This window comes from Uloborus diversus, unplaced genomic scaffold (assembly GCF_026930045.1).
Source record: "Uloborus diversus isolate 005 unplaced genomic scaffold, Udiv.v.3.1 scaffold_12, whole genome shotgun sequence".
Taxonomy (NCBI): Eukaryota; Metazoa; Arthropoda; class Arachnida; order Araneae; family Uloboridae; genus Uloborus; species Uloborus diversus.
This window is the reverse complement of record NW_026557876.1, coordinates 4,211,161-4,237,361: the sequence shown is the minus strand read 5'-3', so window position 1 is coordinate 4,237,361 and position 26,201 is coordinate 4,211,161. Positions and strand designations below refer to the sequence as shown.

Sequence of the window (26,201 nt, the reverse complement as noted above, 5' to 3'; positions counted from 1 at the left end):
TTTTCCCGGTCGTTGCCACCCGACGCAGACACTGAAAAGCCCGGAATCCCTCCCGGGTAGATCCCCTGATCCCGTTACCCCCGTTTTTTCCCGGTCGTTGCCACCCGACGCAGACACTGAAAAGCCCGGAATCCCTCCCGGGTGGATCCCCTGATCCCGTTACACGTTTTTTCCCGGTCGTTGCCACCCGACGCAGACACTGAAAAGCCTGGAATCCCTCCCGGGTAGATCCCCTGATCCCGTTACCCCGTTTTTTCCCGGTCGTTGCCACCCGACGCAGACACTGAAAAGCCTGGAATCCCTCCCGGGTAGATCCCCCGATCCCGTTACCCCGTTTTTCCCCGGTCGTTGCAACCCGACGCAGACACTGAAAAGCCTGGAATCCCTCCCGGCTAGATCCCCTGATCCCGTTACCCCCGTTTTTTCCCGGGCGTTGCCACCCGACGCAGACAATGAAAAGCCCGGAATCCCTCCCGGGTAGATCCCCTGATCCCGTTACCCGTTTTTTCCCGGGCGTTGCCACCCGACGCAGACACTGAAAAGCCTGGAATCCCTCCCGGGTAGATCCCCTGATCCCGTTACCCGTTTTTTCCCGGTCGTTGCCACCCGTCGCAGACACTGAAAAGGATGGAATCCCTCCCGGGTAGATCCCCTGATCCCGTTACCCGTTTTTTCCCGGGCGTTGCCACCCGACGCACACACTGAAAAGCCCGGAATCCCTCCCGGGTGGATCCCCTGATCCCGTTACCCGTTTTTTCCCGGTCGTTGCCACCCGACGCAGACACTGAAAAGCCTGGAATCCCTCCCGGGTAGATCCCCTGATCCCGTTACCCGTTTTTTCCCGGGCGTTGCCACCCGACGTAGACACTGAAAAGCCCGGAATCCCTCCCGGGTAGATCCCCTGATCCCGTTACCCCCGTTTTTTCCCGGTCGTTGCCACCCGACGCAGACACTGAAAAGCCCGGAATCCCTCCCGGGTGGATCCCCTGATCCCGTTACCCCGTTTTTTCCCGGTCGTTGCCACCCGACGCAGACACTGAAAAGCCTGGAATCCCTCCCGGGTAGATCCCCTGATCCCGTTACCCCGTTTTTTCCCGGTCGTTGCCACCCGACGCAGACACTGAAAAGCCTGGAATCCCTCCCGGGTAGATCCCCTGATCCCGTTACCCGTTTTTTCCCGGTCGTTGCCTCCCGACGCAGACACTGAAAAGCCCGGAATCCCTCCCGGGTAGATCCCCTGATCCCGTTACCCGTTTTTTCCCGGTCGTTGTCACCCGACGCAGACACTGAAAAGCCTGGAATACCTCCCGGCTAGATCCCCTGATCCCGTTACCCCCGTTTTTTTCCCGGGCGTTGCCACCCGACGCAGACAATGAAAAGCCCGGAATCCCTCCCGGGTAGATCCCCTGATCCCGTTACCCCCATTTTTTCCCGGTCGTTGCCACCCGACGCAGACACTGAAAAGCCTGGAATCCCTCCCGGGTAGATCCCCTGATCCCGTTACCCCGTTTTTTTCCCGGTCGTTGCCACCCGACGCAGACACTGAAAAGCCTGGAATCCCTCCCGGGTAGATCCCCTGATCCCGTTACCCGTTTTTTCCCGGTCGTTGCCACCCGACGCAGACACTGAAAAGCCTGGAATCCCTCCCGGGTAGATCCCCTGATCCCGTTACCCGTTTTTTCCCGGTCGTTGCCACCCGACGCAGACACTGAAAAGCCTGGAATCCCTCCCGGGTAGATCCCCTGATCCCGTTACCCCGTTTTTTCCCGGTCGTTGCCACCCGACGCAGACACTGAAAAGCCTGGAATCCCTCCCGGGTAGATCCCCTGATCCCGTTACCCGTTTTTTCCCGGTCGTTGCCACCCGACGCAGACACTGAAAAGCCCGGAATCCCTCCCGGGTGGATCCCCTGATCCCGTTACCCGTTTTTTCCCGGTCGTTGCCACCCGACGCAGACACTGAAAAGCCTGGAATCCCTCCCGGGTAGATCCCCTGATCCCGTTACCCCGTTTTTTCCCGGTCGTTGCCACCCGACGCAGACACTGAAAAGCCTGGAATCCCTCCCGGGTAGATCCCCTGATCCCGTTACCCGTTTTTTCCCGGTCGTTGCCACCCGACGCAGACACTGAAAAGCCCGGAATCCCTCCCGGGTAGATCCCCTGATCCCGTTACCCGTTTTTTCCCGGTCGTTGCCACCCGACGCAGACACTGAAAAGCCCGGAATCCCTCCCGGGTAGATCCCCTGATCCCGTTACCCGTTTTTTCCCGGTCGTTGCCACCCGACGCAGACACTGAAAAGCCTGGAATCCCTCCCGGGTAGATCCCCTGATCCCGTTACCCGTTTTTTCCCGGTCGTTGCCACCCGACGCAGACACTGAAAAGCCTGGAATCCCTCCCGGGTAGATCCCCCGATCCCGTTACCCGTTTTTTCCCGGGCTTTGCCACCCGACGCAGACACTGAAAAGCCCAGAATCCCTCCCGGGTGGATCCCCTGATCCCGTTACCCCGTTTTTTCCCGGTCGTTGCCACCCGACGCAGACACTGAAAAGCCCGGAATCCCTCCCGGGTAGATCCCCTGATCCCGTTACCCGTTTTTTTCCCGGTCGTTGCCACCCGACGCAGACACTGAAAAGCCCGGAATCCCTCCCGGGTGGATCCCCTGATCCCGTTACACGTTTTTTCCCGGTCGTTGCCACCCGACGCAGACACTGAAAAGCCTGGAATCCCTCCCGGGTAGATCCCCTGATCCCGTTACCCGTTTTTTTCCCGGTCGTTGCCACCCGACGCAGACACTGAAAAAGCCTGGAATCCCTCCCGGGTAGATCCCCCGATCCCGTTACCCGTTTTTCCCCGGTCGTTGCAACCCGACGCAGACACTGAAAAGCCTGGAATCCCTCCCGGGTAGATCCCCTGATCCCGTTACCCGTTTTTTCGTTGCCACCCGACGCAGACACTGAAAAACCTGGAATCCCTCCCGGGTAGATCCCCTGATCCCGTTACCCGCCTGGAATTTTTTCCCGGTCGTTGCCACCCGACGCAGACACTGAAAAGCCCGGAATCCCTCCCGGGTAGATCCCCTGATCCCGTTTTTTCCCGGTCGTTGCCACCCGACGCAGACACTGAAAAGCCCGGAATCCCTCCCGGGTGGATCCCCTGATCCCGTTACCCGTTTTTTCCCGGGCGTTGCCACCCGACGCAGACACTGAAAAGCCCGGAATCCCTCCCGGGTGGATCCCCTGATCCCGTTACCCGCCTGGAATTTTTTCCCGGTCGTTGCCACCCGACGCAGACACTGAAAAGCCCGGAATCCCTCCCGGGTAGATCCCCTGATCCCGTTACCCGTTTTTTCCCGGTCGTTGCCACCCGACGCAGACACTGAAAAGCCCGGAATCCCTCCCGGGTGGATCCCCTGATCCCGTTACCCGTTTTTTCCCGGTCGTTGCCACCCGACGCAGACACTGAAAAGCCTGGAATCCCTCCCGCTTAGATCCCCTGATCCCGTTACCCGTTTTTTCCCGGGCGTTGCCACCCGACGCAGACAATGAAAAGCCCGGAATCCCTACCGGGTAGATCCCCTGATCCCGTTACCCGTTTTTTCCCGGTCGTTGCCACCCGACGCAGACACTGAAAAGCCCGGAATCCCTCCCGGGTAGATCCCCTGATCCCGTTACCCGTTACCCCGTTTTTTCCCGGGCGTTGCCACCCGACGCAGACACTGAAAAGAATCCCTCCCGGAATCCCTCCCGGGTGGGTCCCCTGACCCCGTTACCCGTTTTTTCCCGGTCGTTGCCACCCGTTGCAGACACTGAAAAGCCCGGAATCCCTCCCGGGTAGATCCCCTGATCCCGTTACCCGTTTTTTCCCGGTCGTTGCCACCCGACGCAGACACTGAAAAGCCCGGAATCCCTCCCGGGTGGATCCCCTGATCCCGTTACCCGTTTTTTCCCGGGCGTTGCCACCCGACGCAGACACTGAAAAGCCCGGAATCCCTCCCGGGTAGATATCCTGATCCCGTTACCCGTTTTTTCCCGGGCGTTGCCACCCGACGCAGACAATGAAAAGCCCGGAATCCCTCCCGGGTGGATCCCCTGATCCCGTTACCCGTTTTTTCCCGGGCGTTGCCACCCGACGCAGACAATGAAAAGCCCGGAATCCCTCCCGGGTAGATCCCCTGATCCCGTTACCCGTTTTTTCCCGGTCGTTGCCGCCCGACGCAGACACTGAAAAGCCTGGAATCCCTCCCGGGTAGATCCCCTGATCCCGTTACCCGTTTTTTCCCGGTCGTTGCCACCCGACGCAGACACTGAAAAGCCCGGAATCCCTCCCGGGTGGATCCCCTGATCCCGTTACCCGTTTTTTCCCGGTCGTTGCCACCCGACGCAGACACTGAAAAGCCTGGAATCCCTCCCGGGTAGATCCCCTGATCCCGTTACCCGTTTTTTCCCGGTCGTTGCCACCCGACGCAGACAATGAAAAGCCCGGAATCCCTCCCGGGTGGATCCCCTGATCCCGTTACCCGTTTTTTCCCGGGCGTTGCCACCCGACGCAGACACTGAAAAGCCCGGAATCCCTCCGCGGTGGGTCCCCTGCTCCCGATACCCGTTTTGTCCCGGGCGTTTCCATCCGACGCAGACACTTTAAAGTCCGGAATTCCTCCCCGGTGGATCCCTTGCTCCCGTTACCCGTTTTGTCCCGGGCGTTGCCTCCCGACGCAGACACTGAAAAGCCCGGAATCCCTCCGCGGTGGGTCTCCTGCTGCCGTTACCCGTTTTTTCCCGGGCTTTTTCACCCGACCCAGACACTGAAAAGCCCGGAATCCCTCCGGGGTGGGTCCCCGGAGGGAAACGAAGAAATGAGTTAAAATCAGGGGTGAACTGGATCCCCTGAGAGGGCGCCAACCCCTGGAACAGCGCAAAGAAAGAAAAGAAAAACAGGCGCACAAAGGTTTGGGGTGCAAAAAGAAAAAAAAAACACATGCACAAAGACGCACGGGTTTATGGCACACTCAAAAAAAAAAAAAAAAAGGAGACGTAAACGTTCGTGGACGCAAATAAAGTAAAATAAAATAGATTTTAAAAAGGTACGAGGACGGGGAATGAAAAAATCCAAAGCGCACACGTTCGAAGAGCGCAAAAAAGAAATCAAGGAGCTCATCAGGTTTAGAGGGCACGGGAAAAAAAACGCGCACATTTTCGAGGGCACAAATGAAGCAAAATGAAAAAAAGAAAGCGCATAGGTTTGAAGACAGAGGGCCCGCTTCCCCCCCCCCCAAAAAAAGACGCCTAGGCTTGAGAGCGTGAAAAAAAAACGAAGGCGCTCAGGTCAGATGCGTAAATGAAAAAAAATCATAAACAAGAAACAAAGGCGCACAGGTTCAAGGGCGTTAAAAAAAAACAAAGACGCACAAATTCAAGGGCATAAAAATGACAGAAAGAAAGAAAAAATGAAGTCGCAGAGGTTTCAGGGCGACAAAAAAAACGAGCTGATGTGTGCATCACATGACTTCCTTTTACACCAATTTAATGCTATTTCCCTATTATTGCAATTTTAATGGGATTCTCTCTCTATCTCTTTAAATATCACTAGCAATGGCCACATTGAAAGCAGATTTAAAAAAAAAAAAAAAAAAAATCGCTAAATTTTTCGCCAAGTTGGCGACAAAACTTGGCAACCAAAAGACTGGCGATATATCGCCAAGTGACCGCCAAATTATAACACCACTTGAGTTTGCATCGAAATTAACAATGATTTCCCCCCAAAAAGGTGCAAAAGACCCCTTTAGAAACACCCGAATGCAATCAAAATAGGAGGTGCACAACTAGACCCCACTACGAGTCTATGTACCAAATTTCAACTTTCTAGGACATACCATTTTTGAGTTATGCGAGATACATACGCACATACGCACATACACACATACGCACATACATACAGACGTCACGAGAAAAGTCGTTGTAATTACCTCGGTGATGGTCAAAATGGATATTTCGCGTGTCTATACATTCTTAGGCACTTTTCCGCATGTGGTCGAATCGAAAAAAAAACTCAACATTCATTTGGGGGTGAGCAAAATGGAAATTAAGAGCGATTTTTGAGTGAAAATTTTTTCGCGAATACAATACTTCCTTTTTTGTAAAAGGAAGTAAAAAAAGCGCAGATTTGAGGGTATACAAAGGAAAAGAAAAACGAAGGCGCTCAGAGGTATAGGCATTGAGAAGGAATACTAATCTATTCCTTCTCAATGGTGTAATCCCAGAATGTTACTCAAAGATTAATAAAAGTATGACAGTCGAATACTTTGTTTTGATTCAAGCGCTGCGCTTGCGCACAGCAAAGCATGACATCGGCGCTGAATGCATGCCAACCTTTAGGCATCTTTCGAATTTCGCCAATATAATGTAGGGTTTTATTTTCTATTTCTATTTCTATTCAAGAGTCACAACTGACTTCAACTGTATTTATGTCGAGGACTGCATACTAAGTGCCTTGCCTCCATTATTTTTATATACCGATAGATGGCAGCACCATCACCGGATCGAACAGTTAATGAGAATTTAGAACTAGTCCAAGAGCTAATAGCTACCTGGTACTAGCACCCCCAGACGTATCGTTTCACTTGGAGGACATTGAGACCACGAGCATATTTAACGTCGCCCAGTCCCCTTTAATGACGACGGTGGGTCTTCGACCAGCGAGGATCGAACCAGAGTCCCTCCGGCCCCGAATCCAATGCCTTACCGATCAGGCTACCACGGCCCTAGGGTTTTATTTATGCGCAACATGGCAAAATTAGAGAAAAGTAGCTAAGTCTGGAAAAGCCTCCTCCCACCTTTCATGGGTTATCCTGATCGACGCACTTCTTCCTCCCAGGGTTGCCATTGGAAATGTAATTTTTCAATTGTTTCATTTATTTTTTTATTTACATACAGTTTTTAAGCCTTTATAACCCATGATTTTGATCAGAAATGACATAAAAATGATACAAATGCCTTTACTCACTCAGCAGCGAAAAATAGCAATGGTCACGTGACCTTTTTCTCACGTGTGACGTCACAGTCGAAGGATCACGTGACTTTTTGACGACGTCATTTAGGGGTTTTTAGGGGTTTTATGAGTTGCGTTTAGGGGGAAACATTTTTAGGCGTTGGCAACCCTGCCGCCACGATTCGTGACGTCACTACCATCCGTCATCATGGCGGTACATTGCGAAACCGACCCAACAGCTGTCGCTTCCAAAACAATGGATCCCATCCCGATATCTCCTCGATAAGGGTTCCAAAAAAAGAAGAACACAATGGAGGCGGCCCCGGACTTTGATGCGGGGGAAGTGGCGCGAACGGTGGCTCTCGCCGTTTCGAATCTGCACAACAGGTCTCAGTCGTCTGACAGCGGTAATGACGAGACCCCCCTCGTGAGGGACAAGAGACGACAGAACAACGCCATGAGCATCAACGCCGATTTCGACCCGGACGATAAGGACAACCTCATACACACCTCCAAATGGAGAAGTGAGTCTGAATTTTATTTTTTCTCCCGCGCCAACGTGGACCGACCACCCTTCCGGTCTGCCATTTTATTGGTTGTTAAAGAGCAGAGCTGTCAACATACTGCGTTCCTCGATTGCGATGGATCGACTCGTCTCTCTTTCCGACTGTCAAACGTCAAAAAAACCTGCCCTTCGTCATAACATATGGTCTCCTGAGTTCAGTGGCGTAGCCATGGGGGGGATAGGGGGGTCAGAACCCCCCCCCCCCCCATGAGCCCCAAAAATCATTTTTCATTCGAACCTGAAGGGTTCTGTTCAGGGGCGTAGCTAAGGGGGGGTTTTGGGGACAAACCCCCCCCCCCCCGAAACGTTAGTCTCAAAAAAAAAGAGAAAAAGAAGAGAGAAGAGAAAGAAAAAAAAGAAAAGGAAAAAATTCCAAGCGATTATATATATATATATATATATATATATGTAAAAGAAGTAACCCCCCCCCGAAAGTCGGGTCTAGCTACGCCACTGGTTCTGTTTATGAGCTAATAGCTTTTATGACGGTAAACATATATGTCTATAATATATATATATATAAGTGTGTATGTGTGTGTATTAATTTGAGGGTATGGCTTTACTTTAAACTTCAGAAAAAATTAATCCCCCCCCAAGAATTTTTTATCGCTACGCCACTGCCTGAGTGCCCCCCCCCCAAGTTGGTGCACCTCTCTCAGGACCAGACCCCTCTCCAAAATTGATCATAAACCCTCTGAAATTCCCCCCCCCCTCCATGGGCGCCCATATAATGTGTAAGTAAGGGTGCACAAGCCCCCCCCCCCAGAAATTAGAGCATGCTTGCATTTAGTACTTTAGTCTTTGCAAAAATGTAAAAACATTTCTTCTCCAGCTGTTAATGAATAAGTTATTAAAAATGTCAAATTTTAATTACTCGAAATTGTACTGAACTCGGAAAATATCCTGCTAAACCATTGGGAAAATATCTGAGCCCCCGTTAAAATATGGCATATGGGTGTCCATGTCCCCTTCTAAAACTTCCAATGCTGTCTGCACAATGGACCATCCACCTGGGGGGGGGGGGTCAGTTGCCTCCCCCCGAACAGTTTCCAGTAGCATAATGTATTTTCACACTTTTGTATGTATTGTGTTTGTTTTTTTTTTTCTTGATGCAATGTGCATTGAGTAAAATGAGGCTAAAAAGCCCTCCCAGATTTCTCTCCCCCCCCCCCTCTGAAAAGTTTTAATGTACATTATACGCCATGGAATCCCCCTCCCACTCTCATTAGTACCTCTGCCTAACATATGACTCTTGTTGATACAGTGAAACTGTGTATAACAATACAGTTAACCCTCATTTATCGCAGTTAATTGGTTCCAGACTTTACCGCGATAACTGAAGTTTCATGAAGTAGGATTCTGTATTTTTAACCGAATATTTTCCTAATTAGAGCGCATGAAACTTATTTTGCTACAACTTAAATAGGTTTCTATACATAGTTAGAGCCCTCTAGACATGAAACAGCATCCTTTGCCACCATTACATTTGTATTACTTAATATATTGCATAAAATTAGACGAAATATTCATCACATTGTTAATCATTGAGAAATAAACTATACACACACATGAAGTTCTTACAATCTATCTACTAATCTATGAAAATAGCTCAACTTGTTCGATGATGAGTTAATACAGGGGTCGAAGTAGTCCTATATATCCTATATTTTCAAGAAAAGCATCAAAATCGTCCTATATTTCCTATATTTTTGAAAAATGTCTTATATTTCCTATATTTCCTTTTTTTGTTGTTGTTGAACCAGGAGGACATTAATAGTACAAATTTTGGTGCATGGTGCACTAAAGGAAAAGATGATTTTACCGCTTTTTGCCATTTTTGCAACTGTTCAGTGCCCATAAGCAATAGTGGATTTTCGCAATGGCGGCAGCATGCTGAAACATTCAAGCATCAAGAAGACTCTGAAAAACGTCAAGAGGATCCTTCTCAAGCTCTGTTTGTTCTTAACACAAGTGTTAAAGGGTTCAGTTTAGATATAAAATCAAATAACAGTGAAATTAGTACTTGGATCATGAGTGAGGAAGAAAAATAAAAATTTTCTTTGCTCAAATTTTATTTAATTATTTCGTCTATTCACCAAATATCCTAAATAAACAAACAAACCACTGACGTAGACCGGAAGTAGCGAGTCTTATTTCCGGTTAAGCGCCAATCTCCATTGCTAGAGATAGGTGTTCATAGCGAAAGCGATTTTGTTGTGCTTCTTTAAAAAGCAGAATAATGTCTTCTGCGTATTTCAATGCATTAAATAAGAAAGACAAACTTAGTTATTGTTAAAAATTATCTTTCAATGGCTGTAACCTTACCGATCCTTTAGTAGATGGATGGCGAATCTATTGCTAACGATTGATGTTTACAGTGTTCAAGCAATTTTGTTTTCTTTCAGTTCTAGGTAGAATCATGTCTTTTGCGTATTTTAATGCATGAAATGTGTATAATAGGCTTTGCTATTCTCAAAAATTGTCGATCAACGGATCTGATTTTCCTGATCCTTTAAATACAGAAATAAGAAAAAAAAAAAAAAACGAGTCTTCGTTTGTCGATCATTACCGCGATTTCAATGATAAGCATTTATGAATACTTCCTAAACAGAAATAAAGTTGATACAAAGTCTGCTTTCAAGAATCACAAATCTACTGGATTGCAAGTACGTTGTGAATTGTACTTCCTATTCTTAAGTTGAAGCTATTTTTTCAAAGATGGAAGCTTTTCTGCACTGTGTTCACACAGAATGGCTATGACAGGGAATTTTGGTGTCATATTCAATCAATTCTCCTGTTGTAGCTTTTCAGTTCACACACACTTATTACAGTTGCTGCCTAATTTTCAGGTTTGATGTTTAATATATTTTATTTCATATTTGTTCATCACTTTTTTTTTTTTTTTTGTTTAATCAACTTACTTCTGTAGCAAGATTGATAGGCATAAAAAAAATTGAAAGATAACAAAATTTAAATTTAATCTCCGAGTGCTTTCTCCTGCGTTAAAATTGCTTTGAATGTAATACCAATAGCTGTACTATGATACTATACTATAACTTTAATTAATGTGCTTGTTTACCGATTGTCGAATATCTAAATTTGTTTACAATTAGAGCGCCTAATATAAAAGTACCGTCAATAACTCGAAGTCCCTAGAGACGGGCTAAATCGTTCGAGTTATTGATAGTTCGAGCTATGGGAAGTTTTTTTCTCATGAGGTAATCAATAGTGGTTCTTTATTTTAATCACACACTGTACCCGTAAAAACACTGGAAACTTTCAGCTTTGCAGGAAGCAAATAAAAAATTGTTCAGGTTGAGTTTTTCTAATAAATCAATTTAATATAGATCAATATAGATCTTCACACATTACAGTAAAAATACAAAGCTGATGAAATTAAAATGAATGTTTCCAGCTCGTAAATACCTCGGACAAAGTGTGTTTACTACATAATATTCATTAAGATTCAATCCTTTCGCTTTAAAGCGTTGGCTTTGATTCGACGATCAGGACCTTTAGAAATTTGAACATCTTTATTTCTGACATATTATTTGCTCCTGTCCTCATGCTGTACCCGAAAGCAGAACAACATCCCCTCTTTTTGCGAAAATTTTGTGCCTTTGAAATTCATGATTAATTTTAAAAATTCAATCAAATTACAGATACGTAAACAGAGCAATTTGTCGTAAGAAGCAATACAAATAAGACTTCCGCCGGAAGTTTTGAGTGACCCCATGCAGCCCTGCCACCTAGTGTTCAAAAGAGTAAGCGTGGCTTGGAATTCGGTGAATAAAGTACACTGTTTTTTTTTTTTCAAAAATTATTCCTTCAACTACAGGAAAGTCATTTCAGATGTAAGGAATAATTTTATTTGAGGTTTTTTAAAAACAAAATCATTGATAAGAATAAATAAATAATATATGGTATGTATTATTTCTTTTTTCATAGCAAAAATATTCATATAATGTGTCCTATATTTGTCCTATATTTTTTGCGGAAAATGTCCTATATGTGACAAGTCGGTCACTTCTACCCCTGGTTAATAGCCAGTTAGTGACCATATAAGCCCCCGTTCTTCCTTTCTACATTTATCCTCGTTAAAGGTATTAAGTATACACCTTATACAACTTACAAAGCTAGTACATTGTTGAACACCATTTATAGATGCATTTATATCCCCTAGTAATAATACAGTGATTTATACTTTCCAGTTGGTGTTTAACGGTTAAAAGGAGGCAGCGATTCCCTTCACTTGCTTCGGTGATTTTATACCTCCTCTCAACTCCTCAACTAGTACAACTCCTACTCACTCTCTCAACTAGTACAACTACACGCCTCAGAAGAGCTCAGCTTACTTAAAAAGACATACGTTGCTATTCTTTTGTAGGAAAAAGTTTACACGAGCGCATGCAAAAGGCTAGTTACTGAATTTGAAAAAAAAAACCTGAAAAAACCGTGAAAGTTGAAGCGCAAAGTAGCGAAGGATGACTGTACTGTCCTAACAATAAACCTGTCTATAACAATATTTTCCTTGGTCCCAACAAAATGTCAGCATTAATAATCAAACTGTCTATAACAATACCCTGTCTATAACAAAAATTTGTAAGTCCCAACAGTTACTATTGTGGACAGGTTTTACTGTATAACCCAGGATTGTAAGAGTTTCGGCCAGTGGTGGTTTTAACCATGGATAAAACCAGTTAAAACCGGCCTGGATAAAATCAGTTTTATCCAGTTTTGGCCGCTTAGATAATTATCAAATTTTAAATGAAAACAAAATAATAAATTATTCAAAAGAAATGCAAAACAAACCATAATCAATCACCTTTCATTAATTATCTAAATAGTATGTTTGACAGTTTGTAGCAATTACAGCACGTTTAGAAGATAAGGTTTACATGAAAAATATGCAGTAACATTAAAAAATAATCGAGTGAAACATTATGAGCTGAATAGATAGGTTTTAATTCTCACAAGTATTTCAAGTAATTTTGAAGAACAAATGAGAGAGGGGAAAAAAAACTTCTTTTAGAAGCATATAGGCATTTATTAAAAACAAAACTAAAGACGCAAGGGGAAAACACTTTTGAAAATTAAAAGAAATATGGCTGTTTTGTATTCCTTATGTCTTTTGTTTTAGTTGTGAACAATTTCAGTTATTAATTTTGAAGAAAGTTAAAATTTGTTCACTGGGCCATTCCACCATCACGTGTGGGACAAAAATACGATTGAATTTCATTAACATTTTGTCATATCTCTTAATATTTTAATGAAACCGGGGTAAACAATTTTTTAAATCTTTACATTTGATGCAAAGATATTCCTGACACAATTACATTTTTATTGAACAATTTTGTTATTTAAAATAAAATTTATTTGCATGTGTCACGTGCCGGACATTCAAAGTCAACCTCTGGTCACTTGCTCATGAATAAGCTGATATTTTTGCTCTATTAATACAGCGATGACGAAACGAATTGTATATTTTGAAAGCTATGGTTCCAACGTAAAGGAAACCTATCTCATTAGTTGAGAAATAATTATTTGAACCATTGAAAAATAATATGCATATGCTCATTCCATTGAAAATGGTCATCTTGTCCCGCACGTTACGGTTCCTATATTTCATTTAAAAGAAACGTAACTTTTCAAGAAAGTTTTTGCTTAAGAAGTCACATATGCATTTGTGATTTCTCAAGCAACAAAATTTTGTTCATCATCCTTTTAAATTATTTTTTATGAAATATACAGTCGACGCTCATTATAACCACCACACATTATAAAGACCGTCCCATTATAACGACCAGTGGTAGAAGTCCCAACTTTGTTCCTATAAACTCTTTGTTAATTTGCTTTCGTTATAACGACCGTTCTGTATCGTCTAATCCAATACAGCGACCGAATCAGCGGTTTCTTGTGTTCTTTCCAATAAAACAAATTTGTAGCTTAAAATGACATTGATTATTGTTTACGGACATCTGCCTAAAGTTTTCAATGTCAAATCCAACTTCGAGAGGGGGTGGGGGTGATTACCATTCACCACAGGTAGCACAGAAAAAATAATGGGAGGAAAAATCGAGAAAATTCCAGATTCCTAAGAAAAGGGAGTTGTCAGATGTATTGGTAGTTTGGTGTTTGAATCTACTATTTTTAAAGATTTGGGGTTCTCGGGGGACTTTTAAATGTTTCTTTGGAAAGCAAGAGAAACACAATTTATCACCTATATCTGAAACAGAAAATAATGTTTTGCAAAAATCACGTCTGCTAAAAAGGCAGACTTCTGTTTCTGGTTTTATCTTCAGAAATTGTTGTGGTAGTAGTAGCAGATCTGAAAGTGTGTAACATTTTCCTCCCTATATTTTCTACTTTAAAACTTGTTTAATATTCTGTCATAATATTTTGCACACTACTTTTCTAAAAATTCCTTTGATAAAAAACATTTGTTCATTTACTTGGGCATGCATGATGATGGTGTACATTTTTTAAATTTATACCTCTTATAACGACCACTCGTTATAAAGACCTTTTTCTCTGGGACGGAGATGGTCGTTATATCGAGCGTCGACTGTAATATGAAAATTGCTTCACTAATATCATATTTAATTAACTAAAATTGTTATGCTTAATTAAACAACTTCCAACTAACAGATTTATTAGTTGCAAAACACACATCTCTCACAATTAGAAGTGTACTTTCATGTAATTTAGTTTTGGCCAGTTCTATGGTGGTTAAATCCAGTTTTGGCCGGTTTTAACCGGTTTTAGCCAGTGGCTTGGATAAAATCAGTTTTATCCGGCCAAAACCCTGGTATAACCAGCCCTGTCGTGTACAAAATCAAGAGAGGGCAATTGCTTCCCCCCACCAGCTTTTAGAGGCAAAATGTTTTTTCCCATGATTGTGTAATAATTTGTTTTTTTCTTGACATAGCAGTTATTGTGAGTATCCTCCCCCCCCCCTTACTCCTAGATAACTTTGAAATGAGGGGGCTGGGATGCCAATATACTCCCATGCTTTGATTTTGTCCAATGCCAATTGCTGTTTCAGCTGTCCAACCAGGCTCATCTTCTGGACGACTATGGGGGTTGATTACCCCCTGGATTTTAGAACCATAATGAAAATACATCTTGGTACATATTCTTCCCTGTAAAATGTATTGAACACAAACCCTTTGTACACCCTCCCAGGAAAGTTTGAAACGATGGGCCTAGTCTTGCATAATATAGACGAACACTCGAACGGCATTTTTCCAGAAAATTTTTGGCTCTGCAGAAATTTTTTTCAAACTGCTAGCTTAAATATTAAAAAAAAAATTTAAAGAGAATTTTTTAAAAAATCCCACTTTATTTCTGTTGAAGCCTTCCAAGCACATGTGTGTGAAAAAAATAACAGTTTTTGTCAGTTTTCTTCAGCTAGGGAAAAATAAGTATAAACTATATGTTATTGGAAAAAAATATTAAATGATTTAAAGCATTTTTTTTTAGCTTCTTTCATATTTGAATATAAATTTAATTCTTTATTCAAGGGTGAGTTAGGCAAAATGATTATTTGCAGAAAATTTTTCCAGTTAGGATTTGTGTTCGCAGAAAGCTTTTCATTTTGTCTAAGTCTGGATGGACCAGTGTCTAACTCCAGAACAGCCTGCCATAACATCTGTGATAATAAAATCACAACCCTTCATTTGGCAGATCAGGAGGCCAGGGGTGTTTGTGATCCAAAATTTCCGAAAATATTGAGCTGATAGCATATTCTAAAACTGAAAAACAAATCTAAAGAAGTTCTTCCGCCCTTATATAGAAGTTTGGTAAGACCCCATTTGGAGTATGCTGTTCAGTTTTGGTCTCCTTATCTTAAGAAAGACATTAATGTATTGGAAAGGGTTCAAAGGCGGGCTACAAGGCTAATGAACGGACTTTCCCACTTAGATTACGATTCCAGGCTTAGAAGGCTAAAAATGTACAGTCTCGAGCAGAGAAGAGACCGAGGGGACATGATTCAGCTGTTTAAATTTATTAAAACGAAAGATGTTACGGGGCTAAAGTCTAGCACTGAAAACAGGATGACGGGTCATTGCTCTAAGTTATTTAAATCTCAGGCTAACATGGATGTTAGGAAAAATGATTATTTTAGCAGGGTAGTGGAACCTTGGAACAGCTTACCGGAAGAGGTGGTCATGAGCAAGGGAGTGGATGGTTTTAAGAGGGCCGTTGATCTTCACTGGGGATTGTAAATGGACTAGGACCAGTCTAGCTGGGCCCAGAGCCTGTTGCTGGTCGTCACTGTTGTATTTATGTTTGAAAAAACTTTTGAAATGTTTTTCCCGTGATTTCAATGATTTTTGTATGCATATTTGAAGAAGTGTTTTTACAAGGGGGGGGGGGGAGGTGTCAAGCATTTTCATAGTTTCTATAAATTTCACACTGTCTTCAGGGCCGGATTTAGGGGAGGGCAGGCGGGGCTACTTCTTCCGGGCCTCCACAACAAAGGGGCCCCCACAATAAAAATTTTACAAAATATCCTTCCTTTCACAGGTCGAAAATATCGGATATAAGTATACATATATATCAAAATATTCGGATATATATACAGTAAAATATCTTTATAACGCCGACCTATATAACGCAATTCTCTATAAACGGCACAACTTTTCAGAAGTAAACAATAGGTTTTGAAGTTTAAAAAATCCCTCTGTTTTGCTTTGCAAGCATAAAAATTGTTATGCGAATTAAATTTTAAAACAGTTTTTCAGCTTTCCATCATAATTCAAAGCTTTTAAATGAAAATTATTATTCACAGTAAAAAGAAAATACCGGATGGTTCTTGAAAATTCGGCTGTTATGCAATCCATAAAGTTACCAGAAGTGCAAGACAATTCACTTTCTTTTGATTGTGAAACATATTTATTTGTGAATGACTAATTCTATAATTAGTGCTTTACTACTCATTGCAGATAAAACCCATTCTGAAGTGCTAATATATAGACATATTCTGAATATTAGTTTCCAAATTTGGGAAATGACCTATATAATGCCAAAACCTTTATAATGCAAAAGCTCTGGTCCCAAGGTGTGCGTTATAACGGTCTTCTACCGTATATCAAAGTATCGGATATTTTTGGAAATGTGATGATCTTTTTGAACCCTGATTAGGGGCCTCCACACTTCCAAATCCGGCCTTGGCTGTCGTCATGAAATTTTACTTGAGGCCACTTGTTCACCTGCAGGAGGTTTAATATCTTCACCTCTTAAAAAAAATGTTTTGTACATGTCATCATAGTTAAAAATAAATATCAAAAATATAATATTTTCAATATAAATATCGAATATATATCGACTGATATTTTGGCAAAGGGCGCTGTCATCGCATCAGGGCGACACAGTTTGACACCTAATCCCAGGAATAAAGAAGATTTTCCTACAGTTGCTTTGACGTGACGATCAGGGTTTGCCGATATATATTCCATATTTATATTGAAAATATTATATTATATTTTGGATATTTATTTTTAACTATGATACAGGGTTGGCAAGGTTTTGGACGCTACAGTAAAAACCCTGGTTTTTACCATCCTGTCCAAAACTGTCCGAAAGTGTCCAAAACTATATTTTTAGAAAAATAGTATTGTGTGGAGAAAACATCAAAAAACAGAATAAAATGTATCAAAGTAATGTTTTATATTGAACATTTATTCAATGAGAGCATTCAACTTACTTATGCAGCTGATTTTAATCTAGTTGCATAGAAGATGAATTCTTGATAAAAATTTCAATTTTCATGAGTAATTTTATTTATTTTTGATAATAGTAACAAAATTTCACTATGTTTATGCATGTGTGCAAATGAAAGCAGGGTTGGCAAGGTTTTTACCATCCTGTTCAAAACCCTTGTGTCCAAAAATGTCCCAAATTATTTTTTGAAAAACTATATTTTGTGAGAAAATGTCAAAAACAGAACAAAAAGTGTCAAAATTATTTTGTTGACTATTTAATATATTTATTCAAGGTGAACATTCAGGTATAAATATTTATATATATGACTTATTTATGCAGCTGATTTTAATTTAGTTAAGTAGAAATTAAATTCTTCATTAAAAATTTCAATTTGTATGCAGGATTTTTTTTTTTTTCCGTAAACCAAATTTTTCGACATTTATGCATGTGTGCAAAAGAAAGCATTCAAAATATAGTGCGATAATTGATTTAAATGCAATAAATTACAATTTTTTGTAGTTACAAAATGTATTATATTAAAAATATGAACTAAAAAAAGAATAGCACAAGTTTTATAATATAAGTGTTTAATAATCAATTTCTTGTTCTTTAATCTAAGATTTAAAAAATAATTTTTGTTAAAACATCATGTAAAGCTTGCAAAAACCATTTGCAAAAAACCATTTAAAAAATTAGGCTTTTTTTCTTTTTCTTTTTTTTTGCACCTAAATATTGTACGTTTAATAATATTCCTTTGCGTTATGAGTGGAACTGAATTTAGTTGTCTTGGTTGTGTTGTGAATCTCCTTTCATACCAACTGTTAAATAAAGAAGTTTTTATGTAATAGTTATTGGCAATTTTTTTTATGTAAAATATTTTTTAAATGAACATTTCAAAGAAAAATATTATCAAATACTCAGTAATTAAACCTCTTTAATATCTTAATTTATGCATCATGAATATTGCAGTGAATACGAATTGATTAGATTACACCCCTTTAACTTCAACATAGTTTTGGACAGTTTCGGACACTTTTAGACAGTTTTGGACACTTTTAGACAGTTTTGGACAGTAAAAACCACCTGTCCTGTCCTAAACCAGTTTTGGACAGTCCAAAACCCAACCCTGCTATGATATTTTCAATATAAAAATTATAGTAATCACCAGGGCAGGCTTTGGAAATGTGGAGGCCCCTAATCAGGGTTCGAAAAGATCATCATATTTTCGAAAATATCCGATGTTTTGATATTTACGTATATATCCGATATTTTTGACCCGTGAAAGTTAGGATATTTTGTAAAAATTTTACTGTGGGGGGGCCCCTTTGTTTTTGAGGCCCCAGGGCAGTAGCCCCGCCTGCCCTCCCCTAAATCCGGCCTTGGTAATCACAGTACTATTTTTCATCAAAAAATAAAAAATAACCAAAAAGTTATGTACTATACTTTTATGATGTGTATTAATTCATCATTAATACAACAAAGTAATATAACATTCCTTTTATTTCGTATTCATAAAATTACTGGTAATGTAACAATTTTGTTTCATATTGCCTCATTAAATATTAAACATTGGTGAAAAAAAGAAAAAAATGTCTGAAGACTGTGCATTGAAAAATGTATTTTTTATTTTTAACTCGTATAACTGTGTAAAAGTAGCTAACAGAAGAAAAATGAGTAGAACTGCTAAAGCTAAATGAACTTCATTAAAATAAATAGAAATGTAAAATGAGATATTAGACATAAATAATGAAAGAATCCAATTTGAAGTCTCAATATTGCAATAATAATGTAAGAAAATAAAGAGTGATTTTAGGATGCTATTTTGAAGATTGATGATTGAAAATATCGGATATATATCAAAATATCCGATATTTTCGAAAATATCATGATATTTTTGAACCCTGGCCACAATGTGTGTATGTATTTTTTTCTCCCACTTGACATGTTTCGACCCTTAGCCCAGAAATTTTTAAGGTAACAGCCTGTCGACCGTTTCTTGAAATATCTATAGGGGTGCTGGGCAGGGTTGGCAAGTTTCTGCCGAGGCGATTAAAACCACTGGTAGAAACCAGTTAAAACTGGCATAGCAAAAACCACTTTCTGCTACATTTTTGGCAAAAACTCACAAAATGAAAAAAAATTAAATTATTGACATGCAATAGGAAGTGCATGGAAAAAATAATTATTAACCAAAGCACAATTTAATTACGATATTACCACAATTTAAAATCCAATGTTACATTGTTTGGACCCTGCATTTGCTTCTTGGAAAAGGTGGTTTCTAAAATCTAAACAGTTTCTCAATCTAATATGTACAAATGAGAAACTTTAGAATATTCCTGCAACAGAAGAGCTAGCAGGTAATGCATGAAGGAACAAGCAATGTTCGTGAAACTTTCATCTATTGTATTTTTTTTAACTGGTCCACCATGTAGTAACTGGGGTAGTGGGAGAAATTCGACTGGAAAAATAAGTTTCAAGTAATAGGGCCAATTTCTTTTGCAAAGCTGTGACATTAGTTACAAAATCTATGTTAATATTGGCAAGTAAAATTCTGCCACTTTCTTCTTGAAGCACGTGATAATTTTGATCACAAACAATTTAGATGAAGCATATAAGTGAGCAAATTAAAATCAGAAATGCCTTTTAATTTTGTATATCGCTCCTCTTTCATGAGCACCTATATGATTTTTCGTCCTTTGTTAGATTAACCCAAACATGACGAGCATCTGCAATTGAAAAGTTCCCTTCTCGAACAAAATCAAGGGCATTAGCATAGGATTTTATTTTTTTTAAATGATGAAATGAAGTTTAATATTTTAGTTTACTTAAATGAATATCATTTAGCAATCACTTAAGTAATTGAATATGCTTTTAAGCTTTTGCCAGTTTCTGCCGGTTTTTACCGGTTATAACCAGTTTCTGCCACTGGCGCGGCAAAAACTAGTTTCTGCCGGCAGAAAGCCAACCCTGGTTCTGGGCCTCTCCCCTGAGTGGTCTGGTTCAAAAAATCAGAGCTGTCTTCAGGTTCCCATCCAACTGGTTAAGCCAAAAACAGTGGTAGGTACAGGACCCGACTAACTAAAAGTGAGGCCCTGGGCCCCAAGGATGACCATCCCCCACAAGTTCAGTGGTGCACCCCCTCCCCATTTTTCTCAACCACCCTCTTTCCCTTTTTCATTTTTAGCCCTCTTTTTTATTTTATAAATGTTTTTAAATATTTTGTATTTAATTTATTTTTAAAACATTTTTTTTTAAATTTAATTTGTTTTATTTTGTTTACTTTTTTAAATTTAATTTACTTTTTTAAATTTTTTTGAGCAATCACGATTGCTTATTGTTTTCATTTGACTGTTTTGATGTCCTTTCATTTTATTCCCCCCCTCCCTCCGCACCTTTTCTGTCGACCGGCTCCTCACGATGCTGCTCCTCTAGCGAAGGCCGTCTCCAGGTTACATCCATGTCCTACACACATGCGCATACATACACAACTACACGCACACATACACACACACACATATACATATATACACCTTTAACGGGGGGAAAATCGCGTTGTAGCGGGAGTCAACTGTACACCCCTTCGATGCTTGATGAATTAATTCCCGAGTAAAATTTTGCTGTTCTGTTCCAGGGTATGTTCCCATGCGACACGTGTTGTCTTTCCTGGGATTCCTCGGCTTCTGCAACGTTTATGCCCTTCGGGTAAACCTGAGCGTGGCACTGGTGGCTATGATCAACGAGACTGCCATCTATGCCAACAAGACTCACTCCTACGAATGTGGTGGTAACGTCACCGATGTGGATCTCAAGGTGAGTATAGCTTTACAGTTGTCCCTGTTGGGCTAAATGCCTTTATTTTTGTTTCTTGAAGGATTTCACCAATATTGTTTAAAAAAAAAAAAGAATTGTAACTTACCTTTTGCCATTCGGGGAAAAACCTTGCGCGGGGAATCCCATCCACCTGCCACCGACACTCAGATGTCCGAGTTTGAATCAGAAGTGTTCGGAAAAATATGTGGCACGCTATGATTCTTTGCCGTCGTTCGGCAGACGTCGGTAAACTTCCGACAGAGCACATGTCGATCACATGAGAAAACCATATTGAGGTGTTGGGTGCTGAATGTCAAATTAAATAAGAATTGTGCAAGCTGCGTGTTTTTCGAGTTGAGTTGTTCTTGCAATATGCAAATAAGGTAACGTCACATTATTAGGAGCAAGGTCGGATCTGGCTATAAATACTTTGACCGGCCATAGCTCGATCGCACTGCTACTTTTTCTCTCACTTGTCTCCTCGTCTTGTGTTGTTTGTGTTTGTAAATGTGTTCGTCCATGTCATCATAAGTTTTTGCTACTGGCCTCTGAGGTGAGGTCTGATCTTTTCTGAATGATTCCCTGCTGATGTCTTCAGTTTTGGAAGCACGTGCTGCCATGACGTCTATAAAAGTGAAAAGTTATAATTAAATCCATGTGGGTCGTTTGGTCTCCGAGGAAAAAGGATCGTGTCCATCTTCGATATTTTTCCCTGATACAGTGAACTTGGCTCATAAGGTGTGAACTGACCAGCTTGCAATTCTGGTGGAGATTGCAATGCCGTCCATCTACCTGTGGGGATTCACTATGGAACATCGACAGGACTTTTTGATACCTGCATGGACTTATTGTAAGATCTTTTAACATAATTTAATTTTTCTTCGGAGGACCAAATTATTGCATTGTAACCATTTTTAATATATGTTAAATAAATGTTTTTCAGTGTAAAGAATGGTTCATGTTATATTTTCTTCGGGCAGACAACTCCCTCAAATTTTCAGTTGGAAATGAGTTGCCTAATTTTCAGCTTAGCTGTAGGCTATTAGCTCTATAACCTCAAATTATATCCAACAGTCCCGCTACTTCGAGCTTCGACTGCTTCACTACTAGTGATGTGCCGGATCGTCAAAAAAGTGGAATTAAATATTGTTAGATTTTTAATTTAAACTTTCACAAAAAGTGAAAGAATCACTTAATTTGAAAAAAAAAAATCATTAAAAATACGTTTTTGCATCATGCAGAATCAATCCTTTTTCGATGTAAACATTGCATCACGTTGTGACGTCATTTGTGCGATCGGTTGCAATGACTCAGTCAAGTGAATGAACTTTTGGGTGAACCGAGTCACGAGTTCATTGTATCTTATAACCGCGAAGTTTTTTTGATTGAGTTACTTTTTGATTGGCAACATATCTTTAACTTTCTTGCATTGGCAACACATCTTGTATTTTGCATATTCTTAATTTGAAAGCCATGTGAAGACTTTAAATACTTCGAGCGATTTTTTTCGCTCTCTCTCTCACATCTCATAGCCGTAATGATTTGCACGTAGTAATTCATCGTGATTTCGTGATGTCTGCCAGTGCTCTTTACTCCTGGCAGGTCGTAATACAACGTGATGTCAATTTTAAAGTTATAAAACGCCTTTAGGCCTATTTTTGTGTGTTACGATAATGCCTTATATTCCTTGGAATCAGCATGTTCGTAAACGTAATGTTTCGTTGTATAATAGCGGCTAATATTTGTTTATTTTTCTAAATGTTTTTTTAAATATCAATGAAGATGTTGTTTGACAACTTTAGAAATCTTTTGAAGATAATAAATACAGAATTTCCTTGAGGAAAAATGCTTCACGTGTTTTTCTTTTTCTCCAACTTCAGGCTGTGGACATGTTTTGCATGTTCAATTCTACTAGCGGTGTAGTAAGTCTAATTTCACTACACTTAATGCTCACAAATATAAATAATAACTTTACAAGTAATAATACACAATAATTTTACAAATAAGTGATTTTTTTAACTAAAAATAAACAAATACATAAAAGGTAGGATTACTCAGTTTGTAATTAAAACAAATTATATCAATCTATACTTCTAGTCCTCTAAATGTAAATAATTTTTAAAAGCAAATGGAACAACGTTAAAAGCACAAATGTGCAGGAGCGCTGCAGACACTTGTTTCTGCATCACAAGGAACATCTTTTTCGGTTCATAAAATGTGAGCTAATGAATGTTAAAAAAACCCGACTTTTGTCTTTAAATCTAAAAGCTCCCATTTTGTGCATTGAAAAAAGGATTCCTTGTAATGCAAAAACATGTGTCTGCAGTGTTCCTGCACATTTGTGCTTTTAACGATGTTTTACTTTTTAAGAAAAGGTATTTTTGTGCTTCAAAAATCCATTTAATAATATAAAAATTTCACATTTTCTGTACTTACCTTTTTTGCCCCATTTTTAATAAATAAGCTTTATAAACTTTGGAGACGTTAAAATAAATTCTCAGTTGACTCTACTGAAGCATAACAAGCTTCATTATTCTCAAAATTTAAATTTGACTTTTAAATTTGAATTATAAATGATTGCAGTATATTATATACTTGTACTTTTTCATTAATTGCAAAATCTGCTTTGAACAATATTCAATTTTTTACAACTACTGGGTATTGGCCGAGTACCTGATCAAAATTTGGCCGAGTACCTAGTAGTTACCGAGTACTCGGTACGTCTCTAGCCTTTTCTGCCCCATTTTAAATAAATATGTTTTATTAACTTTGGAGCATTAAAATAAAAGATTTACTGCATTGAAGCATAACAAACTTAACTATTCTCAAAATTTGAATTGTAAATGGTTGCAGTATATTATATGCTTGTACTTTTTTATTAATTGTAAAATCTGCTTTGAAGAATATTCAATTTTTTACAACTACTCAGTATTGGCAGAGTACCGAGTAGTTACCAAGTACTCGGTACGTCTCCTATTTTGAAAATATCATGACATTTTCGAACCCTGATCGTAATGAAGCTTCTTTTCCCTCCCTCATTGTGATTAAGACCTTGGCCTGAAGGATAGATTTGCAAAAGTAATTTGGCAATGCAATCAATTTTGTCTTTGAATCATTTTCTTTTTTATATTTTACAATCTTTTTTAACATGCTGTGTGTTGGCATAATTAGAGTTAAGTTTAAATATCCAATATTCTGTTAAAGAAATTTAAACTGAGCTAACATTGAATGGCCGTGAAATGTCAAGTTGGAGACAAGCAAAAAGCATATTTCAGAAAAACTCATTTATTTAAATATGACTGAAAAATATAGTAAACATCCCCGTAAAAAGACCCCCAAAATTTCACAACAAATAAGTTCCATATAATAAAGGATAAAATGTCACCAATCTGTAGATGAAGTCACAGGTCAGTCCTAAGTTGACAATCCCAGGAACGCACAAAATCGACCGGATTAAACTTCGGGAACACGACACTTATCTTGACCGTTAAACCACATGGGAAGATTCGGTGAACTTATCCAGAAGAACTTTTGGAACTCATTTCCCCGGCAATATCAATTTGCCGGACACAAAAATAAGCACTTCTTCACCTGGACTCATTTTATTTCCAGGACTTGAAATTCCAAAACTCGAAAACAATGTGATTAATGCATCACCAGTTACATGCCACAGGCTCTCGCTAGCATTGCGGGGAAAAACCCCCCACACCTGAGCCGAACTAGGCCTCCCGACAAGAACCAAAACAACCGGAAATCGAAGAGGAGAGAGAGAGTGTTGCCACTCACCTCAATATATATATTCCATCAGCCAATGAGATTGCGTGCCTCGATGACGTCGTGATATTAACTTCAACTACAACTCATTTGTTTATTCCGCTGCCGCGAATTTTCGTACTCCCTCCATGGTACGTGCGGTCTTAAACAAGTGGAATTAAATTCAAATCATCATGTGACAACTCAACTTTTTTGAATCGACATATCGAAACACGCAATCTGCGATGGATTAAGAAAACAGTCGCCATTAATTATGGCGTGGAGAAAACACCGATTGAAGTGTCAGCACCAACTAGTTGAATCATACTTTTACCAGACTGGGCTAAAAGTCGGTAACAATATTCAACTTTAAAATATTTTCTTTAAATTATTGGCTGTGGACCGAGAATAAATAAAATAATATTTTATGCCAACGCTGTGGACAGTGTGTAACATTTTTATTCAATATTTAATCTTTATTCTGATGTGTATATATATATATTTTCATTCTGTTTTCCAGGAAGGGGAGTTTGATTGGTCGCCCAGCACCCAGGCCAACATCCTGGGCTCTTTCTTCTACGGCTACCTGGTGACCCAAGTCCCGGGGGGCAGGCTGGCCGAGAGGTTCGGGGGCAAGTGGCTGTTCGGGGGAGGGGTCCTCTGCACCTCCCTCCTCACCCTCCTCACCCCCCTGGCCGCCAGGGCGGGGGTGGCCCCCCTCATCGCCCTCAGGGTGCTCGAGGGGCTGGGAGAGGTGAGTTTGATCACTCCTGAGCGTTGCCCACAGGGTTTGTGATTTTTTTAAATTTTTTTTTTAAATAAAAAAAAATCTGATTTTTTAAAAATTAAATCGGATTTCTTTGATTTATGACAGTTTTTCCTTTTTTTTTTTTTTTTGTAATCTTCTAAACTTTGTAGATACAGTGAAATTCCGTCTTCCGTCCCAACGAATACAAATGAAACAAAATTTCCATTTCAACGAAATACATTTTCAGTCCCTATTTAACTGACATAACATTATGTGAATAGGGAAGTTGCAACCTATTAAATGTTCATATTTTGGCTATTGGATACTGTTCATTGACCCTCAAAACTAAAAAAATTCACCATCGCCGAATTTTAAAACACCATGGTTGATTTTCAATGAATTTTTAAAAATCCACGCGCAAAAGTGCGCTCTTCTGAAACGTCACGAGCTTCGCTAGGAACATTTTGAGCGCACTGATATTTTTATTTTTTAGAAATTCAATAATCCTTTTGAACACACTATGGAGGCCGGATTCGTTAAAGCACAATCTAAATAATCTTCCTCAAGTAACACCAATGAGATATTCGAATATTTTCGAGAGGATGAGAGGTTTAATGTTCCAGAAACACG

General features: G+C 40.3%; 1 protein-coding gene across 1 annotated transcript in view; it reads left to right on the top strand.

The window, feature by feature from the left end:
* Positions 1–7,211: 7,211 nt before the first annotated feature.
* The window catches only part of LOC129232433 (sialin-like), a 44,046-nt gene continuing 25,056 nt past the window's right edge, over positions 7,212–26,201 (top strand). The window contains exons 1-3 of the mRNA XM_054866578.1: positions 7,212–7,508; positions 20,892–21,070; positions 25,344–25,577. Coding sequence (XP_054722553.1) covers positions 7,295–7,508; positions 20,892–21,070; positions 25,344–25,577 — 627 coding nt within the window. The 5' untranslated portion in view covers positions 7,212–7,294. The remainder of the gene's footprint in view (positions 7,509–20,891; positions 21,071–25,343; positions 25,578–26,201) is intronic.